Source organism: Sminthopsis crassicaudata, chromosome 5 (assembly GCF_048593235.1).
Source record: "Sminthopsis crassicaudata isolate SCR6 chromosome 5, ASM4859323v1, whole genome shotgun sequence".
Taxonomy (NCBI): domain Eukaryota; kingdom Metazoa; phylum Chordata; class Mammalia; order Dasyuromorphia; family Dasyuridae; genus Sminthopsis; species Sminthopsis crassicaudata.
The window spans coordinates 305,179,146-305,205,066 of record NC_133621.1 but is presented as its reverse complement, the minus strand read 5'-3'; the positions used below and the strand labels follow the sequence as shown (position 1 = coordinate 305,205,066).

General features: G+C 47.0%; 1 protein-coding gene across 11 annotated transcripts in view; it reads left to right on the top strand.

The window, feature by feature from the left end:
* PPP6R2 (protein phosphatase 6 regulatory subunit 2) overlaps positions 1–25,921 on the top strand; it is a 124,120-nt gene that overhangs the window by 90,321 nt on the left and 7,878 nt on the right. For all 11 annotated transcript variants that reach the window (XM_074271978.1, XM_074271977.1, XM_074271976.1 and 8 more), the window contains 13 exons: positions 2,322–2,434; positions 2,751–2,864; positions 9,130–9,256; positions 10,209–10,361; positions 15,740–15,943; positions 16,536–16,600; positions 18,945–19,060; positions 21,839–21,924; positions 22,351–22,431; positions 23,076–23,173; positions 24,445–24,502; positions 24,814–24,941; positions 25,520–25,710. In XM_074271978.1, the coding sequence (XP_074128079.1) occupies positions 2,322–2,434; positions 2,751–2,864; positions 9,130–9,256; positions 10,209–10,361; positions 15,740–15,943; positions 16,536–16,600; positions 18,945–19,060; positions 21,839–21,924; positions 22,351–22,431; positions 23,076–23,173; positions 24,445–24,502; positions 24,814–24,941; positions 25,520–25,710 (1,534 nt within the window). The remainder of the gene's footprint in view (positions 1–2,321; positions 2,435–2,750; positions 2,865–9,129; positions 9,257–10,208; positions 10,362–15,739; positions 15,944–16,535; positions 16,601–18,944; positions 19,061–21,838; positions 21,925–22,350; positions 22,432–23,075; positions 23,174–24,444; positions 24,503–24,813; positions 24,942–25,519; positions 25,711–25,921) is intronic.

The window sequence follows — 25,921 nt, the reverse complement described above, 5'->3', positions numbered from 1 at the left end:
TAAAGAGTTTCTGTATAGATAAAATTAATATACCTAGATAACCAGAGAAATAGTCAAATGGGAAATTTATACATCACATTTCTCTGATAAGAGTTTAAGTAAGTTATATAAACAACAACTATATATGTAAGCTTAATACAATAATTTGGAACTATGTCCAAAGGGCTATAAAACACTACATCCTTTGATCCAGCAGTGCTACTACTGGGTCTGTATCCTAAAAGAGATCATAAAATAGGAAAAAAGAACTCACATGTGCAAAAATGTTTGTAACAGCCCTTTTTTGTAGTGTCAAGGAGCTGTAAACTGAGTGGATGCTTATCAGAATGGGGAATGAATAAGTTATGGTATATGAATGTAATAAAATATTATTCTATAAAAAATGATGAGCCGGCTGATTTCAGAAAAGCCTGAAAAGATTTACATGAACTGTTGCTGAGTGAAGTGAGCAGAACCAGAACATTGTACACAGTAATAGCAAGATAATAAACTTAACTCTTCTCAGCAATTCGGTGATCCAAGTTAATTCCAATAGATTTGGGACGGCATCTGCTTCCTAAGATAGAACTAAGGAGACTGAATGTGAATCAAAGCATAGTATTTCCACCTTTTAATTTACTTTTTCTTTCACGTGGTTTTTTCCTTTTGATTTGATTTTTCTGGTACAACATGACAAATAAGGAAATATGTTTAAAAGGAGGGTACATGTATAACTTATATCAGATTGCTGCCTTGCGAAGGGGAGGTAAGAGAGCGAGGGAGAAAAATTTAAAACACAAAATCTCACAAAAATGAATGTCTATAATGTAATTAGAAAAAAATACTATTGAAAAAAAAAAAAGACTAATAGCCATTCCTCAGTAAATGAGTCATCAAAAGATAAAAGAACTGCATTTTCACAGCCACATGGGGAAAAAAAAATGCTCCAGATGATTAATAATGAGAGAAATGCAAATCAAACCATCCTGAAATTTTACTTCATACCCTGCAAATTGGCAAAAATGACAAAAAATTGCCACTGTCAGTATTGGAGAGGTGGCAGAATAATAGGCATATTAATAGTGGAATTGTAAAATGATATTTTGCTATTTTGGAAAAGGGAATTATGCAAGTAAAGTGATTAAAATGTCCATATCCTTTGAACTAGAGACTCCATTATTGAACTTATTCCCCAGGGAAGTCATTGATAAAAAGAAAGTCCTCAGATACTCTAAATATTAATAGCATTTTCTTGGGAGCAAAAATTGGAAGCAAAGTACTTGTGCATTGATTGGAGAATGGCTACATCAATTGTGGTATCTGAATGGAATGACATATTCCTGTGCTTGAAATGGCTGTGATAGGGATACAGAAAGCATGATGCAGAGTAAGCAGAATCAAGAAAACAATCTTCACAGTGACTACAACAATGTAAATGAGGAGAAAAATAAACACACCAAAAAATCAAAAGTAAATGTAATAAAATTATAAAATCCAGCGGAATTGGACTGAGAATGGAGAGAGATGAGAAAGATGCTCCCAAATCACTCCTCAGTGGAGGGGAGGGAAGTCCACAGGGGTTACGCATGGCAAGTTTGGGGACTTTTCTGTGTATTGATCATTGTGTTGCTCTTTTATTTGAGGGAGGGACATCTTTAAAAATTTCATATAAATTTGTTACATGGTATAGCCCTGAGGGGAGACAACTATGATGATGTAAAAGCAGAAAAACTTAGAAAAGTGTAGAGTAATGCTTTCCCCAGCTGAGCCTTAATCCAGATTCCTGGGGAAAGGGTTTAGAGCTGTTATCATATTTTCATTTACCTGGTGGAAAGGAAGCCATCCCTTTTTAGAATACATTGCTTATTTTGTTTCTTCTAGAGAGGCAGCTTGGGAATGGGAAAATGGGAAACAGTGCTGGCCCTGGAGCCTGTGTAGCTTTGAATTGTGAGTGCCAACTTGGACTCTTATAAACTGTCACTTTATCTTTGTGACCCTCAATTTCCTCATCCACAAAGTGGCATATGGAATAAGTAATATATAATATCATAATAAATAATAGATAGGTGTTGAATGGCTATTACACTCTTGTGAGGACCACGTGAAGCTGTCTAGTTTGCCGTCTTTAATGTTCACCAAGGCTACTCTTGACTTGGTGTAGAAAAACCTTGCTTCTGAAACATAAGAGCAAATTTGTTTTGTTTTTACCAATGTCTTGTTTAAAAAAGGACTAGTAGGGGGTGTATTGGCTTTCATCTCTGCTACACTAGCTTCTTTTTTTCTGGGTAACAATTCTGTTCGTGACTAATGGGGTCATTCTTGTCATTTGTGATCATTCTCAGAGACAATCAAATGCTTCTCAGACTCTCTGTGATATCATTCGACTCAGCAGAGACCAGAGCAATCAGATGCAAGAGCTTTCTGAGCCTGACCCCCTCCTCGCAGCCTTGGAGTCGTGAGTACCCAGTAACATAAGGTCCCCAGCCACATTGTCCTGTAATTCCACTCTAGCTGGGTCCTGTCTGTCTTTAGAGACACTGATTTTTGTCTTCAGAATGGACTGTCTGGTACTTTCCTGCCTGATATCTGGCAGGAGCATGGACCTCCCTCATCAGTAAGGCTTTCCTACTGTTTGGTGGCACCCTTAATGTGACCAGTCACTTTTCTCCTGCCCTTAGTGGATATTTCCTCTTTATGCCCCTTAGAATGCCCAAGATGAATTTGATGCATTCTTCTTTTTTCTGACAGTAACTCAAGTATCTGTTTAACAGACAGGGATGTGTGGAACAGCTTCTAAAGAACATGTTTGATGGAGACTTGACTGAAAACTGTTTAGTCAATGGCACTCAAATTTTACTGACGTTGTTGGAAACAAGAAGATCTGGGTAAGTCCTTTTCTTAAAGAAGATGCATTTGTGTGGCATCTGACCTTAACACTTAGTTTAAGCCCCGAGAAGTGTGGGAGTCATTTTGTTTATTATACCACCATCACTCAATCAGTAAATTAGTATTTTTTAAGGGTTAACTGTATGTCAGGCACTGGGCTAGGTACCGGTAACACAAAGACAAAACCAAGGTAGTTTTTGTCTTTAAGGAGCTTACATTCTAAGGGGGGTAAGCAACCTTTACTAATATTAATAGTTTGTAAAATATATGCAAGGTGATATGGAGCAAGAGGCCCAGCAGTTGTGGATGTCGGGAAAGGCCCCATGTAGAAGGCAGGGCTTTTGCTGAGCTTCAGAGAAAATGAGGGAGGCTAAGAGGCAAAGAAGAGGAAGATAGGCATTCCAGGAAGGTGGCGCAGGTAATGCAAAGATGGGGAGAAGGGACAGGATTTGCTGAATATGAGGGAGCAGCAAGAAAACCAGACCAGCTGAATCCCCAGGTCAGAGAAAGGGACTAAGGAAGGCCGAGAAATGGAGGGCTTTGAATATGACAAAGGAGTGAAATCAGCGGAACCAAGAAAACAGCCTACAAAGTGACTGCAATGATATAAGAACAACCACAGAACAAAAGTAAATGTTACAAAATTTAAAAGAACAAATAAGCTTTCCCTCAAGATACAGGTTAACTGTCATCTCCTAAGACTGGGGGTCCGTGGGAGGGCAAATACTGTATATTCTATCAGAATTTTCAGTGTTCTGCTTGGTTTTGTTGATTTTTTTTTTTTTTTTTTTTTTTTTTTTTTTTGTAAGGGATAGCTTACTTGGAAGGGTATAGTCTAGATAATAGAAAAATGGAAATATCCATAAAATCTTTTTTTTAAGAGGAAACAATTTAACAATTAAGACCATTTTGTTAGAATTCCACTGGCTGCTTATAATACCAATAATTCCTTCCTTGTCCTCTCCCTTAAATTTCACTTTGCAAATAAAATTTGTTTCCTCCCATATGTTTCAGCAAATTCTTACTTGTAGTATATATGCTTGTCTTAAAATTATGTCTTATAATTTGGTTCAAGAAAATTAAGTGTTACTGAGGGCAAGGTGCTGTTTATGCTTGAGATACTTAAACAAGATGGTCTCTGCCCTACTAGAATGATAAAAACACCTACACAGATAAGTACATTCTAGGTAATTTGGAAGAGAAGACTCCCTGAGGGCAGGGACTATTTTTTTTTTTTTATCTTGTCATTTCAGTGGACAATTATCAGTTACTGATTTCTTTTGTGTCATGGATGATTAAAAAGTTTTCATACTGATGACTTTCCAAATACCTATTGGTGTTAGGCTTATCAGACTTACCTCATCAAGAACCTTCAAGGGGCACAGTCAAGAGAGCAGAGGAAGAGGCAGCATTTTTGCCTAGATCAACTGGCATACTGCCTTCACAACCACCTAAAAACCCTGCCGGATTGAATTCTGATTTGGAAAGTCAAGAAAAAGCCATGGTCCCTTTTCTATCCTAAAGCAGCCTAGAAAAACAAGTCTGTAAACACTGTGATGAGGGCTCATCAGAAGCACAGCATGGCCACATGGACAGTAGGCTGAGGAGTATTCTAGTCTTTCAAGATAACAAGGGAACTAAGACAGTGTCATGGCAGGAAGCACCAGGCAGAAGCTCAGAGAAGTCCTGAACTTGTGCTGGAAGCAGAAAACAGATGCCATCTGGCAACTTTGTTGCTCATTATCCTGCTCTAGATCACAGATCCAGGGTGAAGAAAAGTGGTCTCTAGAGCATGGGGCCTGGCTGAGCCAGGCAAGGATCTGAGTTCTGGGAACTTAAGTTTTATGGTTCTGATCCAGGAACAGAGCAGTGAGTCATGGGGACTTAATGGTGACTGTAGCCAAACACATAAGACTGTAATTGGATGAAGAGAGCAGAAGACCAAGCCCAAAAGGGAATCATTCTGAATCTGCAGAACCTCCCAGCAGGCTAATAGTGATTGAATCCAGCAGTCATCTGTGGAAACAACATACACAAGCCAATAGACCCAAATCTGCATCAGGAGCTTACAGAGCTCAGACTAGGAGGGTAATGAAAAATGGCAGAAAGATATAGACTGAGGTTCCAGCAAAACATTCTTCCCTCCTCCCAGAAATAAGCAGAGTCTAACACCAACATAAAGCCTAAAGTTAAAGAGGAGGCTGGAAGAATAAGCAAACTAAACAAAAAAAAGTTTGTGATCATAATGACTACAGTGATAAGGATTCTCAAGTCACAAACACAGAAGACAATGACTTGAAAACGTCTACAATAGCTTCAAAATAAGCTGTAGATTAGACACCAGCTTGACAAGAATTTCTAGAAGAGCTTAAAAAAAAAAAAAAAAGATTTTCAAAAAAGAAGAAAAATTTTTAAAAGGAAAAAAAAAATGATAGTAGTTGAGGAAAAAAATAGACTATGCAAGAAAGTTATGAAAAAAGAGTAACATTTAATAAGAGTTCCAAAATCTTTTTTAAAAATTTTTAAAGCTTTTTATTTTCAAAACATGGATAGTTTTCAACATTCACCCCTGCAAAAACCCTGTGCTCTAAATTTCCCTTTCCTTCCCTCCCCCCACCCTTTCCTTTAGATGGCAAGCAATCCAACACATGCTAAATATAATACAATTCTTCTATACATACCTCTACAGTTCTCATGCTACACAAGAAAAATCAGATCAAAAAACAAAAAATGCAAGCAAACAAACAACAAAAAAGGTGAAAACACTATGTTGTGATCCACACTCAGTTCTCACAGCCCTCTCTCTGGGTACAGATGACTCTCTCCATCACAAGATCATTGGAACTGGCCTCAATCACCTCACTGTTAAAGAGAGCTGCATCCTTCAGAACTGACCATCGCATAATCACTTGGCTCCACTCACTTCACTCAGCATTAGTTCATGTAAATCTCTCCAGGAGTCACTGAAATCATCCTGCTGATCGTTTCTTATAGAAAAATAATATTCCATAATATTCATATACCACAACTTATTCAGCCACTTTCTAACTGATGGGCATCCACTCAGTTTCCAGTTTCTTATCACTACGAAAAAGGCTGCCACAAACATTTTTGCTCATGTGGGTCTTTTTCCCCTTTTATGATCTCTTTGGAATAAAACTCCAGTAATGGCACTGCTGGATCAAAGAGTTTGATAGTCCTTTGGGTATAGTTCCACATTGCTCTCCAGAATGGTCAGATCCGTTCCCAACTCTACCAACAATATATTAGTACTCCAGTTTTCCCACATCCCCTCCAACAATCGTCATTATGTTTTCCTGTCATCTTAGCCAATCTGAGAGGTGTGTAATCAGAGTTGTCTTAAATTGCATTTCTCTGATCAGTAGTGATTTAAAGCATTTTTTCATATGACTGGAAATTTTTCTAATTTCTTCCTCTGAAAATGGTCTGTTCCTATCCTTTGGAGGTACAAAATCTTAGTAAAAAAACTCCTTGAAAATTAGAATTGATTGAATGGAAGCTAATGATTCAATGAGACCAATAATAAAACAAAGTCAAAAGTCAGGGAGAGAGGGGAAGTAGAAGAAAACATGAAATATCTCATGGGAAAAACAACTAATCTGGATAGGATTTTATTTTACAGGTTTTTGGGGGGTTTTCTGTGAGACAATTAGGGTCAAGTGACTTGCCCAGAGTCACATAGCACACAGCTATTATGTATTAAGTGTCTGAGGCTGGATTTGAACTCAGGTTCTCCTGACCTCGGGGTCAGTATTCTATCTGCTGGGCCATCTAGCTACTCTAAAACAGTCTGGAACATAGATCAAGGAGAGTCTTTGCACTATCTGAAAGCTATCAACAGAAGGAAAAAAAAAATCTAGACTTCATATTTCAAGAAATGACAAAGAAAAAGTGCTCAAGTATCTTAGAACCAAGAGGCAAAGTAGAAATTGAAAAAAAATCTACGTTCTGTAGGAAACCTCAAAATAAAAACTACCATATATATTAAAGCCAAAATCAAGAGCTCCCAGATTAAAGAGAAAATGTTTCAAGCAGCTAGAAAGAAAGCATTCAAAAGAAAATTCACAAAGATTTTAGCAGCTAAAGGAACATAGAGCTTAGAATCTGATGTTCTAGAAGGCAAAGGATCTAGTATTACAGTCAAGAATAACCTACCCAGCAAAACTGAGTATACTCTCTTAGGAGAAAAATAGGAGATTTGATAAACAGAGGACTTTTAAATATTCCTGATGAAAAGGTCTAAGTAGAAAATTTGACATTTACAGGACTAAAGAGAAGGATATAAAGGATATTATGAGTAAGAAATCACGATCAACTAAACAAGGTTCAATTGTGTATATTCTTAAGGGAAAGAATTGAAACCTCACTTTTATCTGAACTTTACCTGAAATATAGGTACAGAGGTAGTTTGTAGGAGGAAGGAAAGGGGTTAAGAGAAAGAGGGTGGGGTAAGAGGGAGGGTAGATTGAGGAAAGCTAGGATCAAAAGCAAAACAGTCTCTAATTTAAAGAAGGGACAAGGTAAAAAGGTCAATTACTAGAGAGTAGGATGGAGGAAAATATGTAATTAGCAATTATAAGCGTGAGTGAGACTGGAATAAATTCATCCATACCCTAATCTTGTCACCATGCTCTTACTCAGCCTTAGATTACTCCACCTCCTTCCCACTTCCTTTAATCTCCTTTCCCCTGTGATTAGACTCCTCCCAAAGCTTTCCTTTAATATAGAGGGCAGAAACTGAACTTTCTAACTCTCAATGCTTCCTGCCTGTAGTTCTGCCTAGTTTCAGCCCCACTAACAAGGTGTCCCCATGACAAGTGTCCCCTGGTGTCATCCCCACTCCCCTTTCCAGTTCCTTTTTGTGCTTGTCTTCCTTCCTATGTGTATAAAAATATTGATAGCAGCTCTGTGGTGGCAAAGAATTGGAAACTGAAGGAATTCCCATCAGTTGGGGAATAGCTGACCAAGATGTATATATTTGTGAGGAAATACTGTTGTGCGTAAGAAATGTTAAAGGGTATGGTTTCAGAAAAACTCAGAAAGACTTAAATGAACTGATGCAAAGTGAAGTGAGTAGAACCAAGAGAACACTGTACATAGTAATATTGTAATGGTGATTGACTATGAAAGACTTAGCTATCCTGATCAGTACAGTGATCCACAACAGTTCCACATAGTAAAAAATGGTTCCTACCTCCAGAGAAACTGATAAATTCTATGTACATTGAAACAGTCTTTTTTTTTTTTTTTTCCATTTTATGTTTCTTGGTTTTTTCTCCCCACAAAGATGGCTGATGTGGATATGTTTTGGATGACTACAAAAGTGTAAATGGTTTTATTTTTCTGGGCCTCTCAATGAGTGAGAAGGGAGAAAATTTGAACCTAGAAATAAAGTAAAATGGAATTTTTTTTAAAAAAGAATCTTCATCATGGCCAGTGCGTTTGTGACTCTCCTGCCTTGGAGCCTATTACCATTAGGCCTTGTAGAGCGCTTATGGGGCAGCTGACTAACAGGAAGTGGGGCCTGGTAGAGAGCACAGGTCCGGCAGGTACGTGCTTGAGGCCTGGAGGTCAGGGAGTGTAGAGAACAGAGGTTCTGGGAGCCAGAATGTGAAACTACAAGCCGACACCTACAAGCTGGCATGGGCCTGAAGAGAAGCATACCTGATAAGAGGGAGCTTTACACGTAGAAGGGAGGGACAGCCAGGAGTGACAGGAACTTGGGATAAAGATGAGCTTCCATCTGCTCCAGTTGTATGCCCTCTGCTGGCCAGGAGGGGTCTGGATTTGACCTTAAAGCTTTGACAGATGAGCTAAGAAGAGCTACTGAGGATAGCGATTTCACTGTTTAAAGAGTGGATTCGCTTTGGGACTAGGGAAAGTTCAGTGCCAAACCTCTAGGGGAGGACTGGGGGAAGGAGCCAAGTAAAGGCTTCTTGGAAAGAGAGTGGTAGCAGGCTTCCCTGTGTCCCCTGGCTCTCCCTGTCAGGGAAATGAGCAGAGGCTGAGACTCTGTCAACCTTCCTTTTCACTCTCACCCCAAAAAGTGCCCCTGCAGGCCTTTGATGGAAGCCTAGCTCCCTCAGCAGGGAAGACCGGGAATTGCCCAGAATTGTGTTTAACATGACTGTGTCTTTTAAGAAGAGGAGATATTATTGAGGCATCTTTGAGACTGACCAAAGGAAGCTATGGATGTTCACTGAGTGGCATGATTGGCTTTTTTCTGTCTCCTAAAATCTGCAGGGTGGAGGGCCTGATGGACTCATTCTCTCAGGGACTTGAAAGGTCTTACACTGTTAATAGCAGCATATTGCATGGCATTGAACCATGGCTAAAAGACTTTCATCAGCTTCTTCTCAACCCTCCAAAGGTAAGTTTCGTTCAGCCGCTTGGGACTGGCCCCCCATCCTCCTAAACCATGAGCATACCCCCATCCTGGGCACTGAGTGCCTACTGTTTCCGCAACACTGTTCTGGGACTAATATCAATGACCCTTCTGTGGGGGAGAAGGACCTCAGGGATTGGACCCTGGAGGCAAAGAGCCTCCGTAGGCAAAGACCCCTCAGTAAGTGTAGGAATTCAGACAAGACAGAGAGTGCGAGGCTGGGGAGCCTAATGTTTAGAGATGACTCGGTGCTGAATTTCATCCCTGAGTTCCTGAAAGGAAGTGCCCTGGAGGAGAAGTCTCTTCTGGGACTGAAATGGAAAGATTGGTGTTTTAATTAAAGTAGAGAAACTCAGGAATCCTGCCTGAACTCATTTTAAATAGATAACAGTTTTCATTCCTTTAAGGTAGCGGTGTTTTCAAACACCCTGCCTGTGTTAAACGTAATAGTTTGGGTTCTGAGTAGGGCCCAATCTTTACCGACCGCTGACTGCTCCGCGATGGACACGTCCTCTTGCTAGAGCTAAGGGAGAGGCAGCCAGGCGGCAGGGTGGGTAGAGCGCTGGTCAGGATGGGGCTCGTGACCACGGAGGAGCACATCACTTAACCTCTTCTACCTCGGTTTTCTTAACTGTAAAATGGGAACAATAGCAGCATTTGAATCCTGGAGTGATTTTGAGGATTGAATAAGATAATATTTGTAAAGCACTTAGCATAGTGCCTGGGACAAAGTCAGTGCTTAATAAATGCTCTTTCCCCTCCCCTCTCCTGGCAGCCCAAAAATGGGAATAAGTCATAATCCTCCAGATGCTGGTACGGAAGTGCTAATGTGTCTGGCCTGACCTCTGTTTCTTCCAAGGTGGGTGGGTGCTGTTGGGGGGAGAGAGGTAAAGGAGGTGTGGCCCTTCTCAGAGACCTTGTATTTCCTGTTCCCCAGAAAATGTCCATTCTGACCACCATCGGTGTCCTAGAGGAGCCCCTGGGAAACGCTCGACTTCACGGGGCGCGGCTGATTGCTGCCTTGCTGCACACCAACACACCCAGTATTAACCGCGAGTTGTGTCGACTCAACACCATGAACCTGCTTCTTGTAAGTGGAATCCCCGACACCCCCCGTCACTCCTGCTCGAGCCCAGCTGGGGATGGTCCTCACCTTCAGGGGTCTTGCTCTTCTACTCCCCACTCTTTGTGTTGGACTCAAGGAAGGCAATGCTAATCCTTTTCTCACTCTACCCTCCTTAGGATAAGTGAGGACAGTTTTCATGTTTCCTCCCGTGACTTTGTTTTTAGTCACTTCATCCTGGTCATCATCCTCTGGACATACTTCAGACACTCATTGTTTTTCTTCCAATCTGACCAGCTAGGGACTGACCAGCACAGAGCATAGTGGCCTTTCCTACTTCCCCCAGTCAGCTTGAGCCAAGTCGAGTCCAGTCAAGCATTTGTTAAGTACCTGCTGTGTGCAGAGCTCTATGCTTGGGTATTGGAGGTTTCAGCAAAACAGTCTTTGCTCTCAAGGACCTTACATCCTCCTCCCTCTTTTAGGTGGCAGCTTCTGGTGATATAGCTGAAGATACTACTAGTTTTCTTGTCTACCATATCATACTGTACAACATCCAAGCTTTTTTCTTTTTTTGGATTTTTTTTTTTAATTAACAAGCCTTTGGTTTTTTCTCTCTCTCCTACCTTCTTTCCGCAAAGAGTCTGCAAAACAGCAAAATCCTTATAAACAAATACACACAATTCAACAAAACAGATTCCTGTAGTGGCCATATTCAAAAATAAGTGTTGCGTTCTGCACTTCGAGTCCATCTGCTCTCTGTCGAAAGGTGGGACACAGCCTTCATCATCCATCATTTGGGATCATAGCTGGTTATTATATTGATCAGAGTTCTTTTAAGTTTTTCATTTTCATCGAGGTACTTATCATATGAAAATTTAGCATTTTCTCTCCTAAAAGAATTTTATTATTTAACTTGTCTTGATGCTATACATTTATTGAATTTCATCTTCTCTGATTTGGCTCACCCTTCTGGACAAGAGTTCATAAACTTTTGTGTCCTAGACCTCTCAGGCAGTCAGGTAGAGCCTGAGGACTCTTTCTAAGAGTTAAGATTTTTAAAACCATAAATTAAAATTCACAGAATTGAAAGAGAAAGCAATTATATTGAAATGCAGTTCTCAAAGTATATTTTTAAAAAAGTTCTTGAACATCAGATTAAGGAATCTTATTCTAGGGTCTTTTTGGAACCCAGTGATCTCATCTAATGGGTTAGGGTCTCTAAGACTTTGTGCCATCTATGCCTTAATTGATTTTTTTTAAAGACATGGTCCCAAATGGAGCCTCAGAATAGTTCTCTAGAGGTTTTCTCCCAGGTTGGCACCTGTGTGGGTTAGCCACATTGGCACTTTCAGGCTCCCAAAGCTCTTTCCTTACCAAGCGTCCCATACACCCCCGTCCCCCATATGTGTTCTCCATTATACATGTAAGAACTTTTCTGGGGCTCCATTTGGGGCCATGTCTTTTGAGCTCATCTCCAAAGTTACCAGTGCGTTGTAGATACTGAGAATGAAGGTTGTCTGCTCAGAATTCAGGCACTAAGGCACATTATGGAGCTGAATTTCAGAGATTAATTGCATTGGGATGAGCAATTGAACAAGGAACCAGTCCCGGAATGAGAGTCCTTTCCACTTCTCCTTGAATGAAGGAGGAGTATTTGGGAGGAGTTTCCTGGTCCTTCCATAGATAGTCCCCTAGGCTAACTCTCTTAGTGCTCTTAAGATTTGCAAACAGCTTTACCCATGGGCTCTTCCTGGGCCTCTGAGCTGTGGGCAGTGGTAGAACCAAGCATGGCCAGAGTTCTTTCTGAAGTTCAGTTCTTACATGTCCTAGAGCCTGAATTCCTGGCAGACGGCCTTCACTCTCAGTAGCTACACTCCACCAGTAATTATGAGGATGAGGGGCTCACGACTTTCCAGGGAGTTAGCCACGAAGAAGAGGAGGAGAGGTGTGAGGCCATGGCCGGAAGGGCAGATAAGATCAGCCGAGGATTTTTTAAGGCCGAGGGAGGCATGGTCTGGCGTCTCCATGGTCAGTAGGACAGGAACCAGTAGATTGGGAAAGACTGAAGATAAGAAAGGACAAGTAGGGGCAGTCTGCCAGAGAATTTGGCAGGAGATAGGTCCAAGGTGCGTGTGGGAAAATTGACCTTGGCAAGAACAAGGACCACCTCTTCATCTAAGTTGGGTAAAGGAGGAGATAACTGAATGATAGGAGATAAGAAGGGTAGAAGAGAGAGCTTTAGGGAGGCTCAGTTGGGGGGGAAATATGACCAGATGTTCATCTTAGAGGATGAGGTTGGGACCTGGAGAAGGCTTTGGAAGAACCCCTGTGGAGAATGGCTTAGCCACTTGATGAGAAGGAACAGAATGCTGGCCTTTCTATAGTGAGAGTCCAGTTGAAATTTGTTAACATAAATTGAGAGTGAGCCCAGAGATTTGATGTACTAGTGGCAGTTTAGTAAGTTCCTCTAGCTCCATTCAGCAGCACGTGAATAGGAGCAAAGAAGAACAAGGGCAGTTATCCAGGACTAGGTTTTGTCAAGGTCTGATCGACTTTGAGACAAGAGATTCAAGATTGAAGGGCAGTATAGAGTTGAATTGGCTTACCAAAGGGTCAAAATAGGGAAGAAAGTGTGGTTAGTGCAGGGGCAGTAGATAAGAATAGAAGCATGGGTGAAATGGGGTTCTCACTGTGGGGATGAAGAACAGGGTTAGGAATTATAAGGCACAGAAAAAGATGGAGTGATAATAGATTATGATAGAGAAGGAAATTGCAGGATTGTGAATATGGAAGTGGAACATTAGTGGGTGATGTGTACCTGAGGTGGACCAGAGAAATAGGTCTCTTCCCATACAGTTGACCCCAGGTGGTCACCCTTCCATCACTCCTTCCCGTTTCCAAGTGTCTTACCGACTTCTAGAAGTTTCTTCCTTCCCTGCCCCTGGCTCCTTCTAATTTTCTTTTTTTTTTTCCCTAAGGCTAGGGTTAAGTGACTTGCCCAGGGTCACACAACTAGGAAGTGTTAAGTGTCGGAGCCAGTTTTCTACCTATGTGCTTTCTATGGGCTTTAAAATTTTTTTCAGTTAAGACATCATTTTTCCTTCATTCTTTTTGTTCCTTTTAACTATTTAAACTGGGAAGTTTAAATAGTTAAACTGCCTATTTCTATTTAACTCCCCATTGGGGAAGGGGCTAAAGAAAAGAAAAAACCTACAACTTTTATGCCAGTCAGGAAAAATAAATTTCTGAATTGGCCATTTTCAAAAATGTGCATCTCACTCTGCAAATTAGTCCATCAAGTCTCTGTCAGGAAGTATGTATACTTCATTACTGATCTTCTGGAATCATGATTGGAAGTCTCAATTCTTAATTAAAAAACCAAAAACTAAAGCTAAATGTTTATCCGTATAAATACACCCGCTCTCCTTCCAACCTCACCTCTATCCCCATAGAATGAAAGAAAAACAAAGCCCTCTTATAAACATGTACAAATTTCCACATTGCTCCTATCTAAAAGGAAAAGTGTGTGTGTGTGTGTGTGTGTGTGTGAGTGTGTGTGTGTGTGTGTGTGTGTGTGTGTGTATATGTGTGTGCGAGAGAGAGAGAGAGACAGAGAGACAGAGACAGAGAGAGGCTGAGGTTCTTGACTCCATTATCTCTCACCTCTCTGTCAGGAAGTAGGTAGCATGTTTCATCATTAATTCTCTGGAATTCATGCTGAACAGAGTTCCTAATTCTTTCAGAGTTTTTGTCTGTACAATATAGTCATTATGTAGATTATTCTCCCAGTTTTGTTTACTTCACTCTGAATTAGTTAACACAAGCCTTCCCAGGTTGTCTGAAAACAGTCCTTTCATCATTTCCTGGCGCACAATAGTCTTCCATCACATCTATAGGCCATCATTTACTCAGCCATTCTCTAGTCAATGGGCACCCCTCAGCTTCTCGTTCTTTGACACCTGAAAAAGAGCTAGAAGTATTTTTGTAAATCCTTTACATGGATCAGCTGTACATCTGCTTTCCATATTAGACCGTGAGCAGTTTGCTCTTGATTTGTCTCTTATGATGATTCATTTGTGTTTTTTTACTCTCATGTTGAACTGGAGAGTTTCTCTGGTCTTTTCTTTTTCTTTTTTTACAATTTTAATCAAAAAATCTCTTTGCATGTATTAATTACTGTGTCAGGAACTGTGCTTGATGCTGAAAGTGAGACAGGTCCTGCTCTCAGTGAGCTTGCATTCTACTCGGGGGGAGATAAAACATCAATTCTGCTCTTTTCATCAGGAATTCTTGGAATAATGGAAATTCCGTTATTCCCCTGTGGCATTAGACTCAATTTGCTGAGCAAGTTCTTCTTGGTTGTAAGCCTGCGTCCCGTGCCCTCTGCAGTACGCTGTCCTAACATCTGCATTCCTTCCTGTGACTCTTGGTGGTTCTCTCCATGTCTCTGGAGGATAATTTGGGCTGGAAAAATGACTCGCTGTGCATTTTTTGTGAATTTCCCCATCAGAATTTGGCCTGGTGTATTTTTAAGATTTCTTTGGTGGATGGACAGGAATCTGCTGTATTCCTGCCAATTAACCACGTTGCCTCCACCTTCCTTGAGGTGTTCAAAATTGTTCATTTTTACAGTGAAAATGTTATAGTATAAATCATCCTCCTGCTTCTGATCACCGTATTCTGCATCAGTCCTTAAACGTCTTCCCAGATTTCTCTGAAACCATGTCTTTATGTCTTATGGTCCAAAAACATTCTATTTCATTCATGTGCCATGGTTGGCTGAGCCATTCCCCAGCTGCAGTTGTTAAGAATATATCGGGGGCGTCTCTGAATGTTCCCTAGGAATAAAGGTTGCTCACGTTGGGGCTGGCTTTTGCTGCTCACAGGCCTTCCTGATGCCCAAGGTCTCAGCTGTGTTCTGCTTAGCAGGACCCATGGTGTTACTGTCGGTGACATGCTTGCTACACTCAAGACACAGCCTATCTGAGGAAATGGGACAGAGGAACTAATCTGTAATAAGTGCCATGATGTCTGCTAAGAAGTAGCACATTCTCTATGAGGACAGGAGGAGAAAAAGTTGGTGGGCTGAGGTCATCAGCCATAGGGAGGTTAGGACGGACCTGCCCCAGCGCCCCGTGGGTGCCTGAGACCTGCTCACCTTAGGGTTCAGAAGACATTTCATGGAATGGGTCCTATGGAAGCAAGGGTAGAGTCAGCAAGGGCCCTTGTGCTGAGCCCTGTTTGAGGCCTACCCAGGAGAAAGGGCTGAAGCGTGGTTTCCCCTTGAGCCCTTGGGGGGCTTCAGATGAAGCTCTGGCAAACACAGCAGGCCCAAGTGGGTGGTTCCCCACACTGGCAGCCATAGAGAAGTCTGAGAGGCTGCTCTGGGTCTCCTTTTGTCCTAGGACTTGTTTTTTAAGTTTACCTGGAATAACTTCCTGCACTTCCAAGTGGAGCTATGCATAGCAGCCATTCTGTCCCACTCTGGCCGGGAAGGAGGATCATCAACCAGTGACTCTGATTGCCGAGAGGACATAAACAGTGGCAATGAAAACTTGGAAAAAACCGAGTCTACAGAAATCATCTGTGAAAACGTGATGGTGACCCACGTACGTCCGGCTGGCAGGGCCTCTTGAGGTGCCGGGGGACGGGGAGACAGCCACGTCAGAGGCAAGACCCAGATAGGGCCAAGGCAGTGGGCCTTTAGAACCTCCAGGGGGTTGTGGGGATTATGGGAAAGCCTCTGCCTCAAGTCAACAGCCTTCTCAGCTCTCTACCTCCTTTAGGAGAGAGGCTGCAGAGACCCTGGGGCCCTTGCCTTTATTTCATGCACACTGAATAGGTGCCCTGCTGTGAGGGGCTGGGGGAGGGTTGGTCTTCCTCTCATGGGCTTGGTACAGAGTGGGGACGGAGGCCATTCCAGCCCAACATAACCTGACTACGCACTTGGGCAAGAGTTAAATTGTACATTGAACTCTGGCCTTGCATCAGATTAGAAACCCCAGGGGATTCTGTCCTAAAGATTCTGAAGTAAGGTAAGGGTCGGGAAGCCTTCTCTAGGGCCACAGCTGCACTTCTGACTTCTCAAATTGTGGGTGCCGCCCTCAGAGACAAGCAGATCCTGAGAGGGGCTGAGCAGTGAACAAGGAGGCGTTTCAGGCTGCCTTGGGATCTAAGGGGATGTTCTGTCTTCTCCTCCAGCTGTTCCAGAAGTGCCACTTGGTGCAGAGGATCCTGGATGCCTGGGAAGCCAATGACAGAATCCAGTAAGGACCAGGGTGGGAGCGAGAGAGGGGTTACCTGTGAATTATGTCCATGAAACAGAGGCCTCCTCTCCCCGAGGGAGTCCAGCAGGAGACTTGGGCCTGCCCTGGAGAGGCTAGTGTCTGATTGGGATGCCTTATAAAGGCGGGACGGGACAATCATGAAGGGCTGGTGGTGGCTAGAAGGACCCAAGCTGAGGACCAGGAGTGGGGAGCGTGGAGGAGGGCTGGTCTGGACTTTGGGGCGCTTGATTGGAGCTCCGGGTGGCTCTGTGATTTCTCGATGAAGCAGACATGCTCAGACTGTTCCTGGCCTTAGATGAAAAACAGTCATCGAGTGCATTTTGAACAGTGCCTTCGATGATTTCCCTAATGGATGCATCGGTGTCTTCCTGCAGTCTCCAGGTGGTCCCTTTGCCTTGTCCCAGTCTTTATATACTATGAAGAATCGGGGGTGATCACTCATCACCAACCCAATATCAGGAAGGCAGACTTTGAGCACAGGCCAAGCTCAGCCAGTAGCATCTGCCACAGAAGGGAGCCCTGTGGTCTTGCAGAAATCTCCTTGGTTAAATCTGGGGTTCTGGAAAGAGTATAGTCTGGGAAGAGGAGAGCCCCCTCACGCCTCATTGATTCACTAATTAAAGTAGAAAAGAAATGGCAGGGAGAGTCTTAGTTCCATTTGCCCAGTTTTGAACAGGGTCTCTGGATCCCCTGCCCTTGAGAGGTCAGGCCTGAGGAAGGGCCAGGACCCCTCCACTCTCATTTCCTTCACTGCAGCTCCTTCCAGGTGCCTACTCACTCTGCAGCTGGAGCCACCTTTGCTCTCTCTAATTTTCATTTGCCTTTGGCACTTGAGCTTCTATATGATTCTTTTCCGAGCTGCAGAAATGGCCACAAGAAAGGTCACCAGGAAAGCAGGGGTCTGCTCTGCTGGTGGGAATAAGTGAGCAGCTCTCTCCCAGAGGGACGGTCTGTCTGCCTTGGTCACTTAGAAAGTGGCAAAGGCCTTGTTGCAGGGCTGCCTGTGATAGACTGGCACTGTATGGGGCGCCGTCACCCACTCGGGCCGCCTGCCTCCGGGCAGTAGTACTCCATCAGAAGGCTCCAGCCAGAAGACACAGCCACCATCTATCTTGGGCTGTGGACTTTGTTTTTCTCTTTATACCTAGGAGTGTTGTGGGTCCTTCCCGTTAGCACGAGAAGCCTAAGAGGGAGGGAAGGACTCTGAGGCAGAGGTTAAGTGAAAATTGCTCAGGCCACAGTGAGTGTCTGAGGCCAGACAAGGACCCTCGGCCCAGTTCTGTAGCCGCGGCTCCACCCTGCTGCGGGCTTCCTCTTTCATAGAGCCGCTCAGAAAAAGTAAAATCTTGAAATCTTAGGTCCTGTGTCTGCAGGGCCTGGTGACATTGATTCTTGCCTTCCGCTGCTTATCTCTTTAATGCTCTGAATTAAATCCTGAAATTCTTCCCTGATCTGGGAATGGTTTTAGGACTTCCCCTTGACCTAAATTTTCATCCAACAAGATTTTTGTAGGGCCCTAGGGAGGGCCCTACAGAGAGGCACAGGCCCTGACTTCATGGTGCTTGCTGTCTGGTAAAGGACACAGCACTGTACACCCACCAGGATGTAGCTGCTAAGGGTCCTAAGAGGCCCAAGTACTCTCAGCCTACAGAGATGGGACGGTCATACTCATTTGGGGTGATTCCACTTAGGTCAGCAGATACTGGGAAAATAGGGTCGTGTGTCCAGCCCCAGATGAAGTACTGAATTACAGAGTCACAAATGAGCCTCTTTCTCCTTGCCCTCCAAGAGCCAGAGTCTCCTGGCAGGATTCACCACACATAGATCAGTCGATAGATGTTCCTTGGAGGAGGGAGAGAGGACGAGGGAAGGCTGGGTGGAGGGCTCTGAGAGGCAGGCCTGACACCAGACTGGGGAAAGACCCTGAAGGTCAAGTGGCGAGATTTTATTCAGGAGGGAAATGTCTTGTCTGTTGTCAGGGAACTCTGAAGGCCTCTAACGTCAAGACCGTGCCTGGAGCAGCTCTCCAAGACAACTTTGGCAGGGCAAAGTGGGGCGATACAGATCAATGAGAAAATGGCTCCTTGATCCCCCTGAGGGAGAACCCTAAGGAGCTGGGCAGTAAATGGAGCAAAAGGGAAAGGGCCCGCCAGCTCAGTCCCTGTCCGATACCTCCCTGACCCTTGGTCTTCTCATTCCCGTGAGCTAGAGCAGGCCATGGGCTCTGCCACTCAAAAGTGGCTGCAGAGACAACAGCTGTTACTTATATTACTTTGTCAGAGGTGGGCAAGCTGACCCCTGGCTCTGATGATTTTGTTTGTAGGGCCGAAGGCGGGATGAGGAGGGGAAACATGGGCCACCTCACCCGAATAGCCAACGCTGTTGTCCAGAACATGGAGAAGGGCCCCATTCGGTCTCAGATCTGCTCGTTCATCAAAGGTACGGGACTCTTGTTTTCTACTGTCCTCTCTTATCCCGCCTAGCTCCTAAAACCTTCACTCCAGATGATTAATTCCAGGTCTTACTATGATAAAAGTCCCTCTTGGGTCTCATGCCATCCACACATTACAGAGACACCTGTATCAGCTGCTGCTTTCCCTCTCCTGCCCAGCTTTGCCCTTTCCCAAGTCTCAAAGGCTGTTCTTGAAGTTCAGAATTGTAGAATCTCAGAGCTGTCCAGGCAGATGTGGTCCCTTACGGCTTCCCCCATGTGTTGTTAATCAATCCAGCTGAAAGTGCCAGTGATGGGGAGCGCCTTCCCTCCTAAGAGAGCACATTAGCCAGAGATCCCAGCGCCGGCATCCTGAATGAGAGCAAAGGGCAGAGGTGGCAAATCAACAAGCATTTCTCAAGCTCCTGTTCTGTGCCAGGCACAGGGCTCAGTGCTGGGGAGTCAGAAACAGAGAGAGCTCTCTCTGCCCCTGAAGAGCTTCCATTCTATTGGGGGAACCAGCACGTATGTAACCAGGTAGCTAGAAAACCAAATCACGGGAATGGTTTTGAGAGGCAAAGCTGATGGCTGGGGAGAAGAAGGGTCTGGGGGAAAGGCTTCTTTGGCATCCCACGGCCTGGACCATATTGAGCCAGCTTACTCAAACCTGAGTGAACTTATCCTCTGCCGGCAGGGCCTTTGAAAGCCCAGGATAAAAAGTAGAGGAAAATTTAATAGAGTCTATCTTTAAAAAGTCCAACCCAAGTTCTAAGCAGCTCTGTGGAGGGGGATAGTGACAAAGGCCTACAAGGGTGGGTAAGGTCAGAGGAGGACCAGGGACTTGTGGTGTGAGAAAGCAGGCCCAGCAATACCAGCAGAGTTAGGGAACCAAGGCCCCCTGCAGTTAGCAGCCTCCCACCCGAGTGGGCAGCAGAATTCTAGTTCCAGAATGTTCCAAGTTTTTGGCCGTGTTTCCTCATTTCTTTTTGAGAATTGAAAAGGGGTTCATCCAAACGTAGGGCCTTCTGACTTCACCGGGAAGCTTTGGGGTTATTGCTTCCCTGGGATCAGCCATAGGAGCCCTTGTGCAAACGAGACCAGACCCAGTGCTTCAGATGGATCCATTGATGGGTCAAGGGCAGGGATTATGCTGGTGTACCTTGTGGCTTCTCTGGAGCTTAGAATCCTCCCCAAATGGAGTTAGTCTCGTCCTTGGGTGACGTCCATCTCCATCTTCGTCTCGGAGCCTTTCTGACTGAGCAGGATTTGATGGAGCTTGTGCTTCGAGAGAGGAGCCTGACCAGGAAGGTCTCAGGGCTTCCCTGCCGTGGGAGGCCTTGTTTGGAGCAGGGCCCCCAGCAAGGCTCATAGTCGCCCCGAGTCCATCCTGTTTGCAGGTGGCCACAGAGCTTGGAGGATGACGGCAGTGAGTGGTTCTTTCACAGGAAACCCTGAGTTTCTACTTTTATCTGAAATGGTTTATGCAGGTGGACTAATGTGGGCTAAGGTGTTGTCCTTTGTGTGATTGGACTCCACGGCACCTTCGAAGGCGGCTTCCTGTGGAAGAGCCTCCCTGAGGTTGGAAACTTTTGTCAGTGATTTGCGCACAGGCGTTGATGGCGTCCCCACCCCAATCTTTAGTTGTCACCGAGCGGGGAGGGTCAGCTGGCGGATTCACTGGGTCCCAGAGGCCAGTTCCAGAAAGGTCTGCACAATCCAGACTAGAGCTGGGAGGAGGAAATGCATTCTGGGAAAGCAGAAAGCTCTCTATGTGGGACCCTCCCTGTGACCCAAGAGGCCATTTCAGGAGGACAAAGTAGAGGAACCATAAGTAGGCAAGATTCTGTCTCTTTAAAAATCAGGAAGAACGGGCAGTGGGACATGGCACCAGTGGCCATGGGCCACATTGAGCGGGCAGAGCTTCCTGGATGTGGGAGGCAGGAGGCCTGCTGCTGTTGGCAGGGCCCGCTTACTCGGGAAGCCGGGGTCGCCCCGGGGATGACGGTGGTGATAACAACAGATATCTCTGGGTACCCAGGATGGGGAAAAGCACACAGGCCATGTCACGTGCACATAGCCCGCGGAAGCAGCTTGCAGTGCCTGTAGGGAAGATGTGCACTGTGGACAAGGGGCTGGCCTCGGCCTGCTTGGCTGCACAGGGAGGGGGCAGAGGAGCTGCCAGAGGTGGGCCGGCTCCTGCTGGAGGCTGCGTGGCCCCTAGTGCACACACTCACTTTGTGGCCTCAGGGACTCTGGCGACCCCCTTCAGCTCTGAGATTCTCTGGCTGTGGAGGGAGGGCTCCCTGGCCGGATTATACAGGACCAGGGCAGACTGACACACTTAGCCAAACCATAGCTGCTTGGGGAGGCCTAGCTCTTCTAAACTTGTGCCCTTTCGGGGGGCGAGCAGGAAGCAAGTGAGGATGGCAGCCGGTCTGACACAGTGACCACAGACCTCACTCTGGCCCGCTTAGTGTTCCGGGATTCTGCCCCAGCCCATGAGCGTCTGGTTAAGCACGCCCAGTTTGGCTCATCCGTTTAAACAGATGGCACAAGTTCTGCCATCCTGGAGAAGAAAATGACAGTGCCCCGCCCCACATGAGCAAGCCCTCTCGCAGTGATCTCCCAGAGGGGAGCTTTGTGAGCTTGTGTGACTATTTCAACCTTAAGGTAAGGGCTTGGCCGCTCTGGCCAGCCCTGGCTCCATGATCCACCACGTTAGGGTGTGTGATCTCCCCTTCGGCTCCAGGAGCTGTTCTGACCAGCGAGAGCTGTTGTCCCTACAGAGCTTCCCGAGGATTGCCGAGGGCGATGGGAGAGCTTTGTGGAGGAGACGCTGCCAGAGACCAACCGGAAAAACACCGTCGACCTGGTGAGAAGCCCAGTGGGCTCTGGCTCCTCCTTCAAGGCGTGGGGGGCTGCGGGGAGCAAAGCCATGGCTAGAAAGAGACCCACAGGTGCAGGAAGCAGGAGAGTCAGCGTTTCACTTTGTTTCCTGGCCCCAGTGGTCACTTGGACCTCTGCTGGTCCTAGCTGTGGGGAGGTGTGCACGGGAGGCCCTGGTCGGGAGTGGCTCTCCTGCAGGCCATTGAAGACTGAGCAGCCACCAGGTGCTTGTGCTGGACACCGGGTAGCTGATGCCTGGAGGCTCTGGAGGGCACACTTCAGTGAGCTGGGATCTGTCCTGGTGACCCTCTGCGGGGCTCCCCCACCCCCATCCCTGCCACACTCCTGGTTCCTAGGGCCAGAGGCAGTGTCCCCTCGGCTCCCCCACACAGTGCTCCCACTTGTGTTGCAGGTGAGCACTCACCATCTTCACTCTTCCAGCGAGGATGAGGACATGGAAAGCGCTTTTCCAAATGAGCTGTCCCTGCAGCAGGTGAGGGTCATGCCCGGTCCCGGAGCTGGGGACAGGAAGGCGCATTGTTTGGCGAGAGCAGTGGAGGGCCACGGGAGAAGTCGGAGGCGTGGTTCTCATGGCTTCTCCTGCAGTGTCAGGATCCTCGTGGACTCCTCCCCTTGTAGCTGTTCTCCAGAGGCAGCTCCTTGGAGAGGGCTCTGCAGCTAGCGGGCCAGTGACCTTAGGGAGGCCAAAGAGCTTCTCCAACCTCCGCTCTAAATAAAGGGCTTGAACTTGCATCTGCCCCCTAACGCTTCAGAGAGGGGAGCGCAGGGCGGGGCTGGGCAGGAGGAACTGGGAAAGAGGAGAACTTGAGCCTTATAACTGTGAGGGAAGTGGGGAATAAATGGAGAACTTTGAGGTTGGGTGAGCAAGACACGCTTGTGGACAACCTGCAAGAAAGCCGCCTGAGTTTTGGCAGTCTTGTCCCTGAGCGGTTAAACTTTAACGGCTTTAACGGAAGGTGCGAGGCGCTTGCTGAGAAGGGCCAGGAGCAGCATGGCTGCCCAGGAGGAACAGCACGACCGCTCCCTAGCGCCCTGGCTGACCCTGCTCGGGAGCTGCCCTGGGCCAGGCCCACGGGCCACAGCCCTTTTTTGACCGGGCTCTTGCCGTCTCCCCAGGCCTTCTCTGAGTACCAGATCCAGCAGATGACGGCTAACTTCGTGGATCAGTTCGGCTTCAACGATGAAGAATTTGCAGACCAGGATGATAATATCAAGTGAGTTGGCCAGGCTCCCCATCGTCCCCAATTGAGAAAGCAAGAGCAGATCCTGGTACAACACGGATAGTCAAGCAGTTGCCTGCATTGGCCGTGTCCCTGTGTGAGGAGGGGTGGGGGCGGCGTGGGGGGCCAGGCTCCCTGCGGAGTCCTCTCCCGCTGGGACTGGTCGTTATACCCCAGCTCTTTCAGAGCTGTTTGTCTTTATGACGTTTGCTGCCATTCAGTGGTTCGGTCGTGTCCGGCTGGCCATAGCCCCACTGCGGGTTTTCTTGCAGAAATACTGGAGTGGGTTGGCTATTTCCTTTTCCGGCTCATTAAGCAGATGAGGAAGCTGAGGCAGTCAGGATGAAGTGACATCCCCAGGATCCCGCAGATAATTAGTGTCTGAGGCTGGATTTGAACTCAGGAAGCTCGAATCTTCCTGGCTGCCCTGTTTTACTGTTACCTTTCTACAAATTGTTTTGGTTCCACTCACTTCTGTCAGCTCACATTCGTATGAGCCCCTCGGGTTTTCTGAAACTGTCCCTTTCATCATTTCCCGTCACATCCACATGCTGTAACTCATTCAGCCGTTCCCCAGCTGAGGTCCCCTCCGCTCGTTGCCACAAGCCGGGCCGTCCAGCCTAAGTCTGCTGGACTTCCCAAGTAGAAAAAGAGCTTTACAAGCCTTCAAGTGCTAGAGGAGGGTCCTTACCTATATTGAGATACTGTCAGGAAACCCCGGATCGTCCCACGAGAACTTACTTGCTCAGTGCTGAGCCGTGAGACGTCCCTGGTGCGTTTGCTTAGCAGAGAGGCCCGGGGCAGGTGCCCATCCTCTCCCTCTCAGCAGCACGAGGCTGGGCGCAGCTGTCTGTCCTACGTTTGGCAGCCAGCGCTGTGACAAGGTTGAAGTCACCCCGTCTCAGCTCCCTCTGCCCTTAGGCAGCATTTCCTTTTCCCAAAGGAGCCAGGCTCTGCTTTAGCAGTTCCCGAAGGTGACCCAAGATGCCCAGAATTATCACCACTCACAGCAGGGTCAGGCTGAGGCGGTGCCGCCCGAGTCCAAGGTCACTGGGGACCGGGGAGCTGCCAAATGGGCAGGCCCTCCGTTACCGCACCAGGTCCGGGCTAAAACAAGCCAAGGGCTGAGCCCGGCCAGGGCCAGAGCCCAGCAGCCTTGCGCTGGTCTGACCTGGTATTGCCTTTCTGTCCGCTCCCACCGCGCTGGGGCGCCGGGGGCTATGGCTGGCCCGCCGTCTGAGCGCTGCCATCTGTCTTTGTTGCAGCGCCCCTTTTGACAGGATTGCCGAGATCAACTTCACCATTGACGCCGACGATGACAGTGTAAGTGGCCCAGGGGAGCTGGGCTGGGGGCGGGGGAGCCGGAAGCAGCAGTTCTCGGTCCCCCCATGAGAGCTGAGGCCGGATCCTGGCAGACTCAGTCCTTGAAGTCAGTAAGGGGAGGAAAGACTGTCCTGGTTCTAGGTCTCAGAGGCCTAGGCGGGGAGACCGGGAGCAGCCCCCAGAAAGGCCCTGACTCAGGCAGGCCAGGACTGCCCTCCTCTGAGAAGCCTTCTGCCGCCCTGCCCTTCCACACCGGGAGGCTTTGGGTGGGGGGAGCGTCAGGAGCTAATGTCCGCCGAACTTTGTTTCAGCCCAATGCATCTCTGTTTGAAGCGTGCTGCAATGACCGGATCCAGCCCTTCGATGACAACGAGGATGAAGAAGACATCTGGGAGGACAAGGAAATCAACTATGCAACTCAAGCGAAATCCAGAACCAGGTACAGTGACGGCCCCCTCAGCCAACGCGGACCGGCTGCGGCCTAGGTCCTTGTCCCTGGTCTGCGGCAGCTGGCCTCTTAGCAGCTCTGACAGTGCCCTGAGCCTCCACTGCCTCCTCTGCCTGCTTATCTACTTAAAGACAAACTTCACTTTTTACACTGAGAATCACCATTTCCTCATTTTGTTCCAAAAGGGATTCTGTCTGAGCAATCCGACAACGGCCAAAGGGGCTGCAGTCGGCCTGAAAGCCGGCCCTCTGCCCAGACGCCCCTCCTGCAGACCCCCGTCTCCCTCCCTGCGGGGTCTGTCCCTTCCCCTTTCCAGTTATTTGTACATCACCTCCTTGTTAGTGGGGACTAGGGAAAGCTTTGAGTCTGAGGGGGCGGTTTTTGGCAGGCGGCCTTGATTTGGGCCGATTTCTCCCTTCAGGTTTTTGGGGCACAAGTCCTCCTCCTGCATGGCCCGCCGCTCCCCCTCTTCCCCCCTCCCCGCCCCCCCGGAGCATCCGCAGGACAGAAGGCCTACGCCGGCAGCCCTGGCTCCCGAGCACCTCCTGCTCACTTTGTATTTTTTCTAGGTTTGGTGCTTCACATACCTCAGAGTATTCCAGGAAAAGCAATCTGGAGAACGGGGATCAGGAGGGCAGTGAGGACTCGGAGGAGGAGGAGGGGGCCGGGGAGGCCCGGCACGGGGCCGGCATTCCTCTTTCGGGGAGCAGCAGCACCACCAACCTCACCCTGCAGGATGAAGACCTGGCCGCCTCCGAAGGTGAGCAGACCTCCCGGGGAAAGCCTGCGGGGACTTCCAGAGTCGGCTCACTTCTCCAAGACTCTGCTCCTTGCAAAATCTGGTCCCGAGGATGCCGTGTGAGCTCGGTCTCGCTCTGGGCCGGACACATTTACGTTCAGAAGTCTACCTGTAGGCTCTGTGTCTGCGTGAGGGAGGCAGCGTAGCTTGGGGTCTCCCGGTGTGTTGGGGG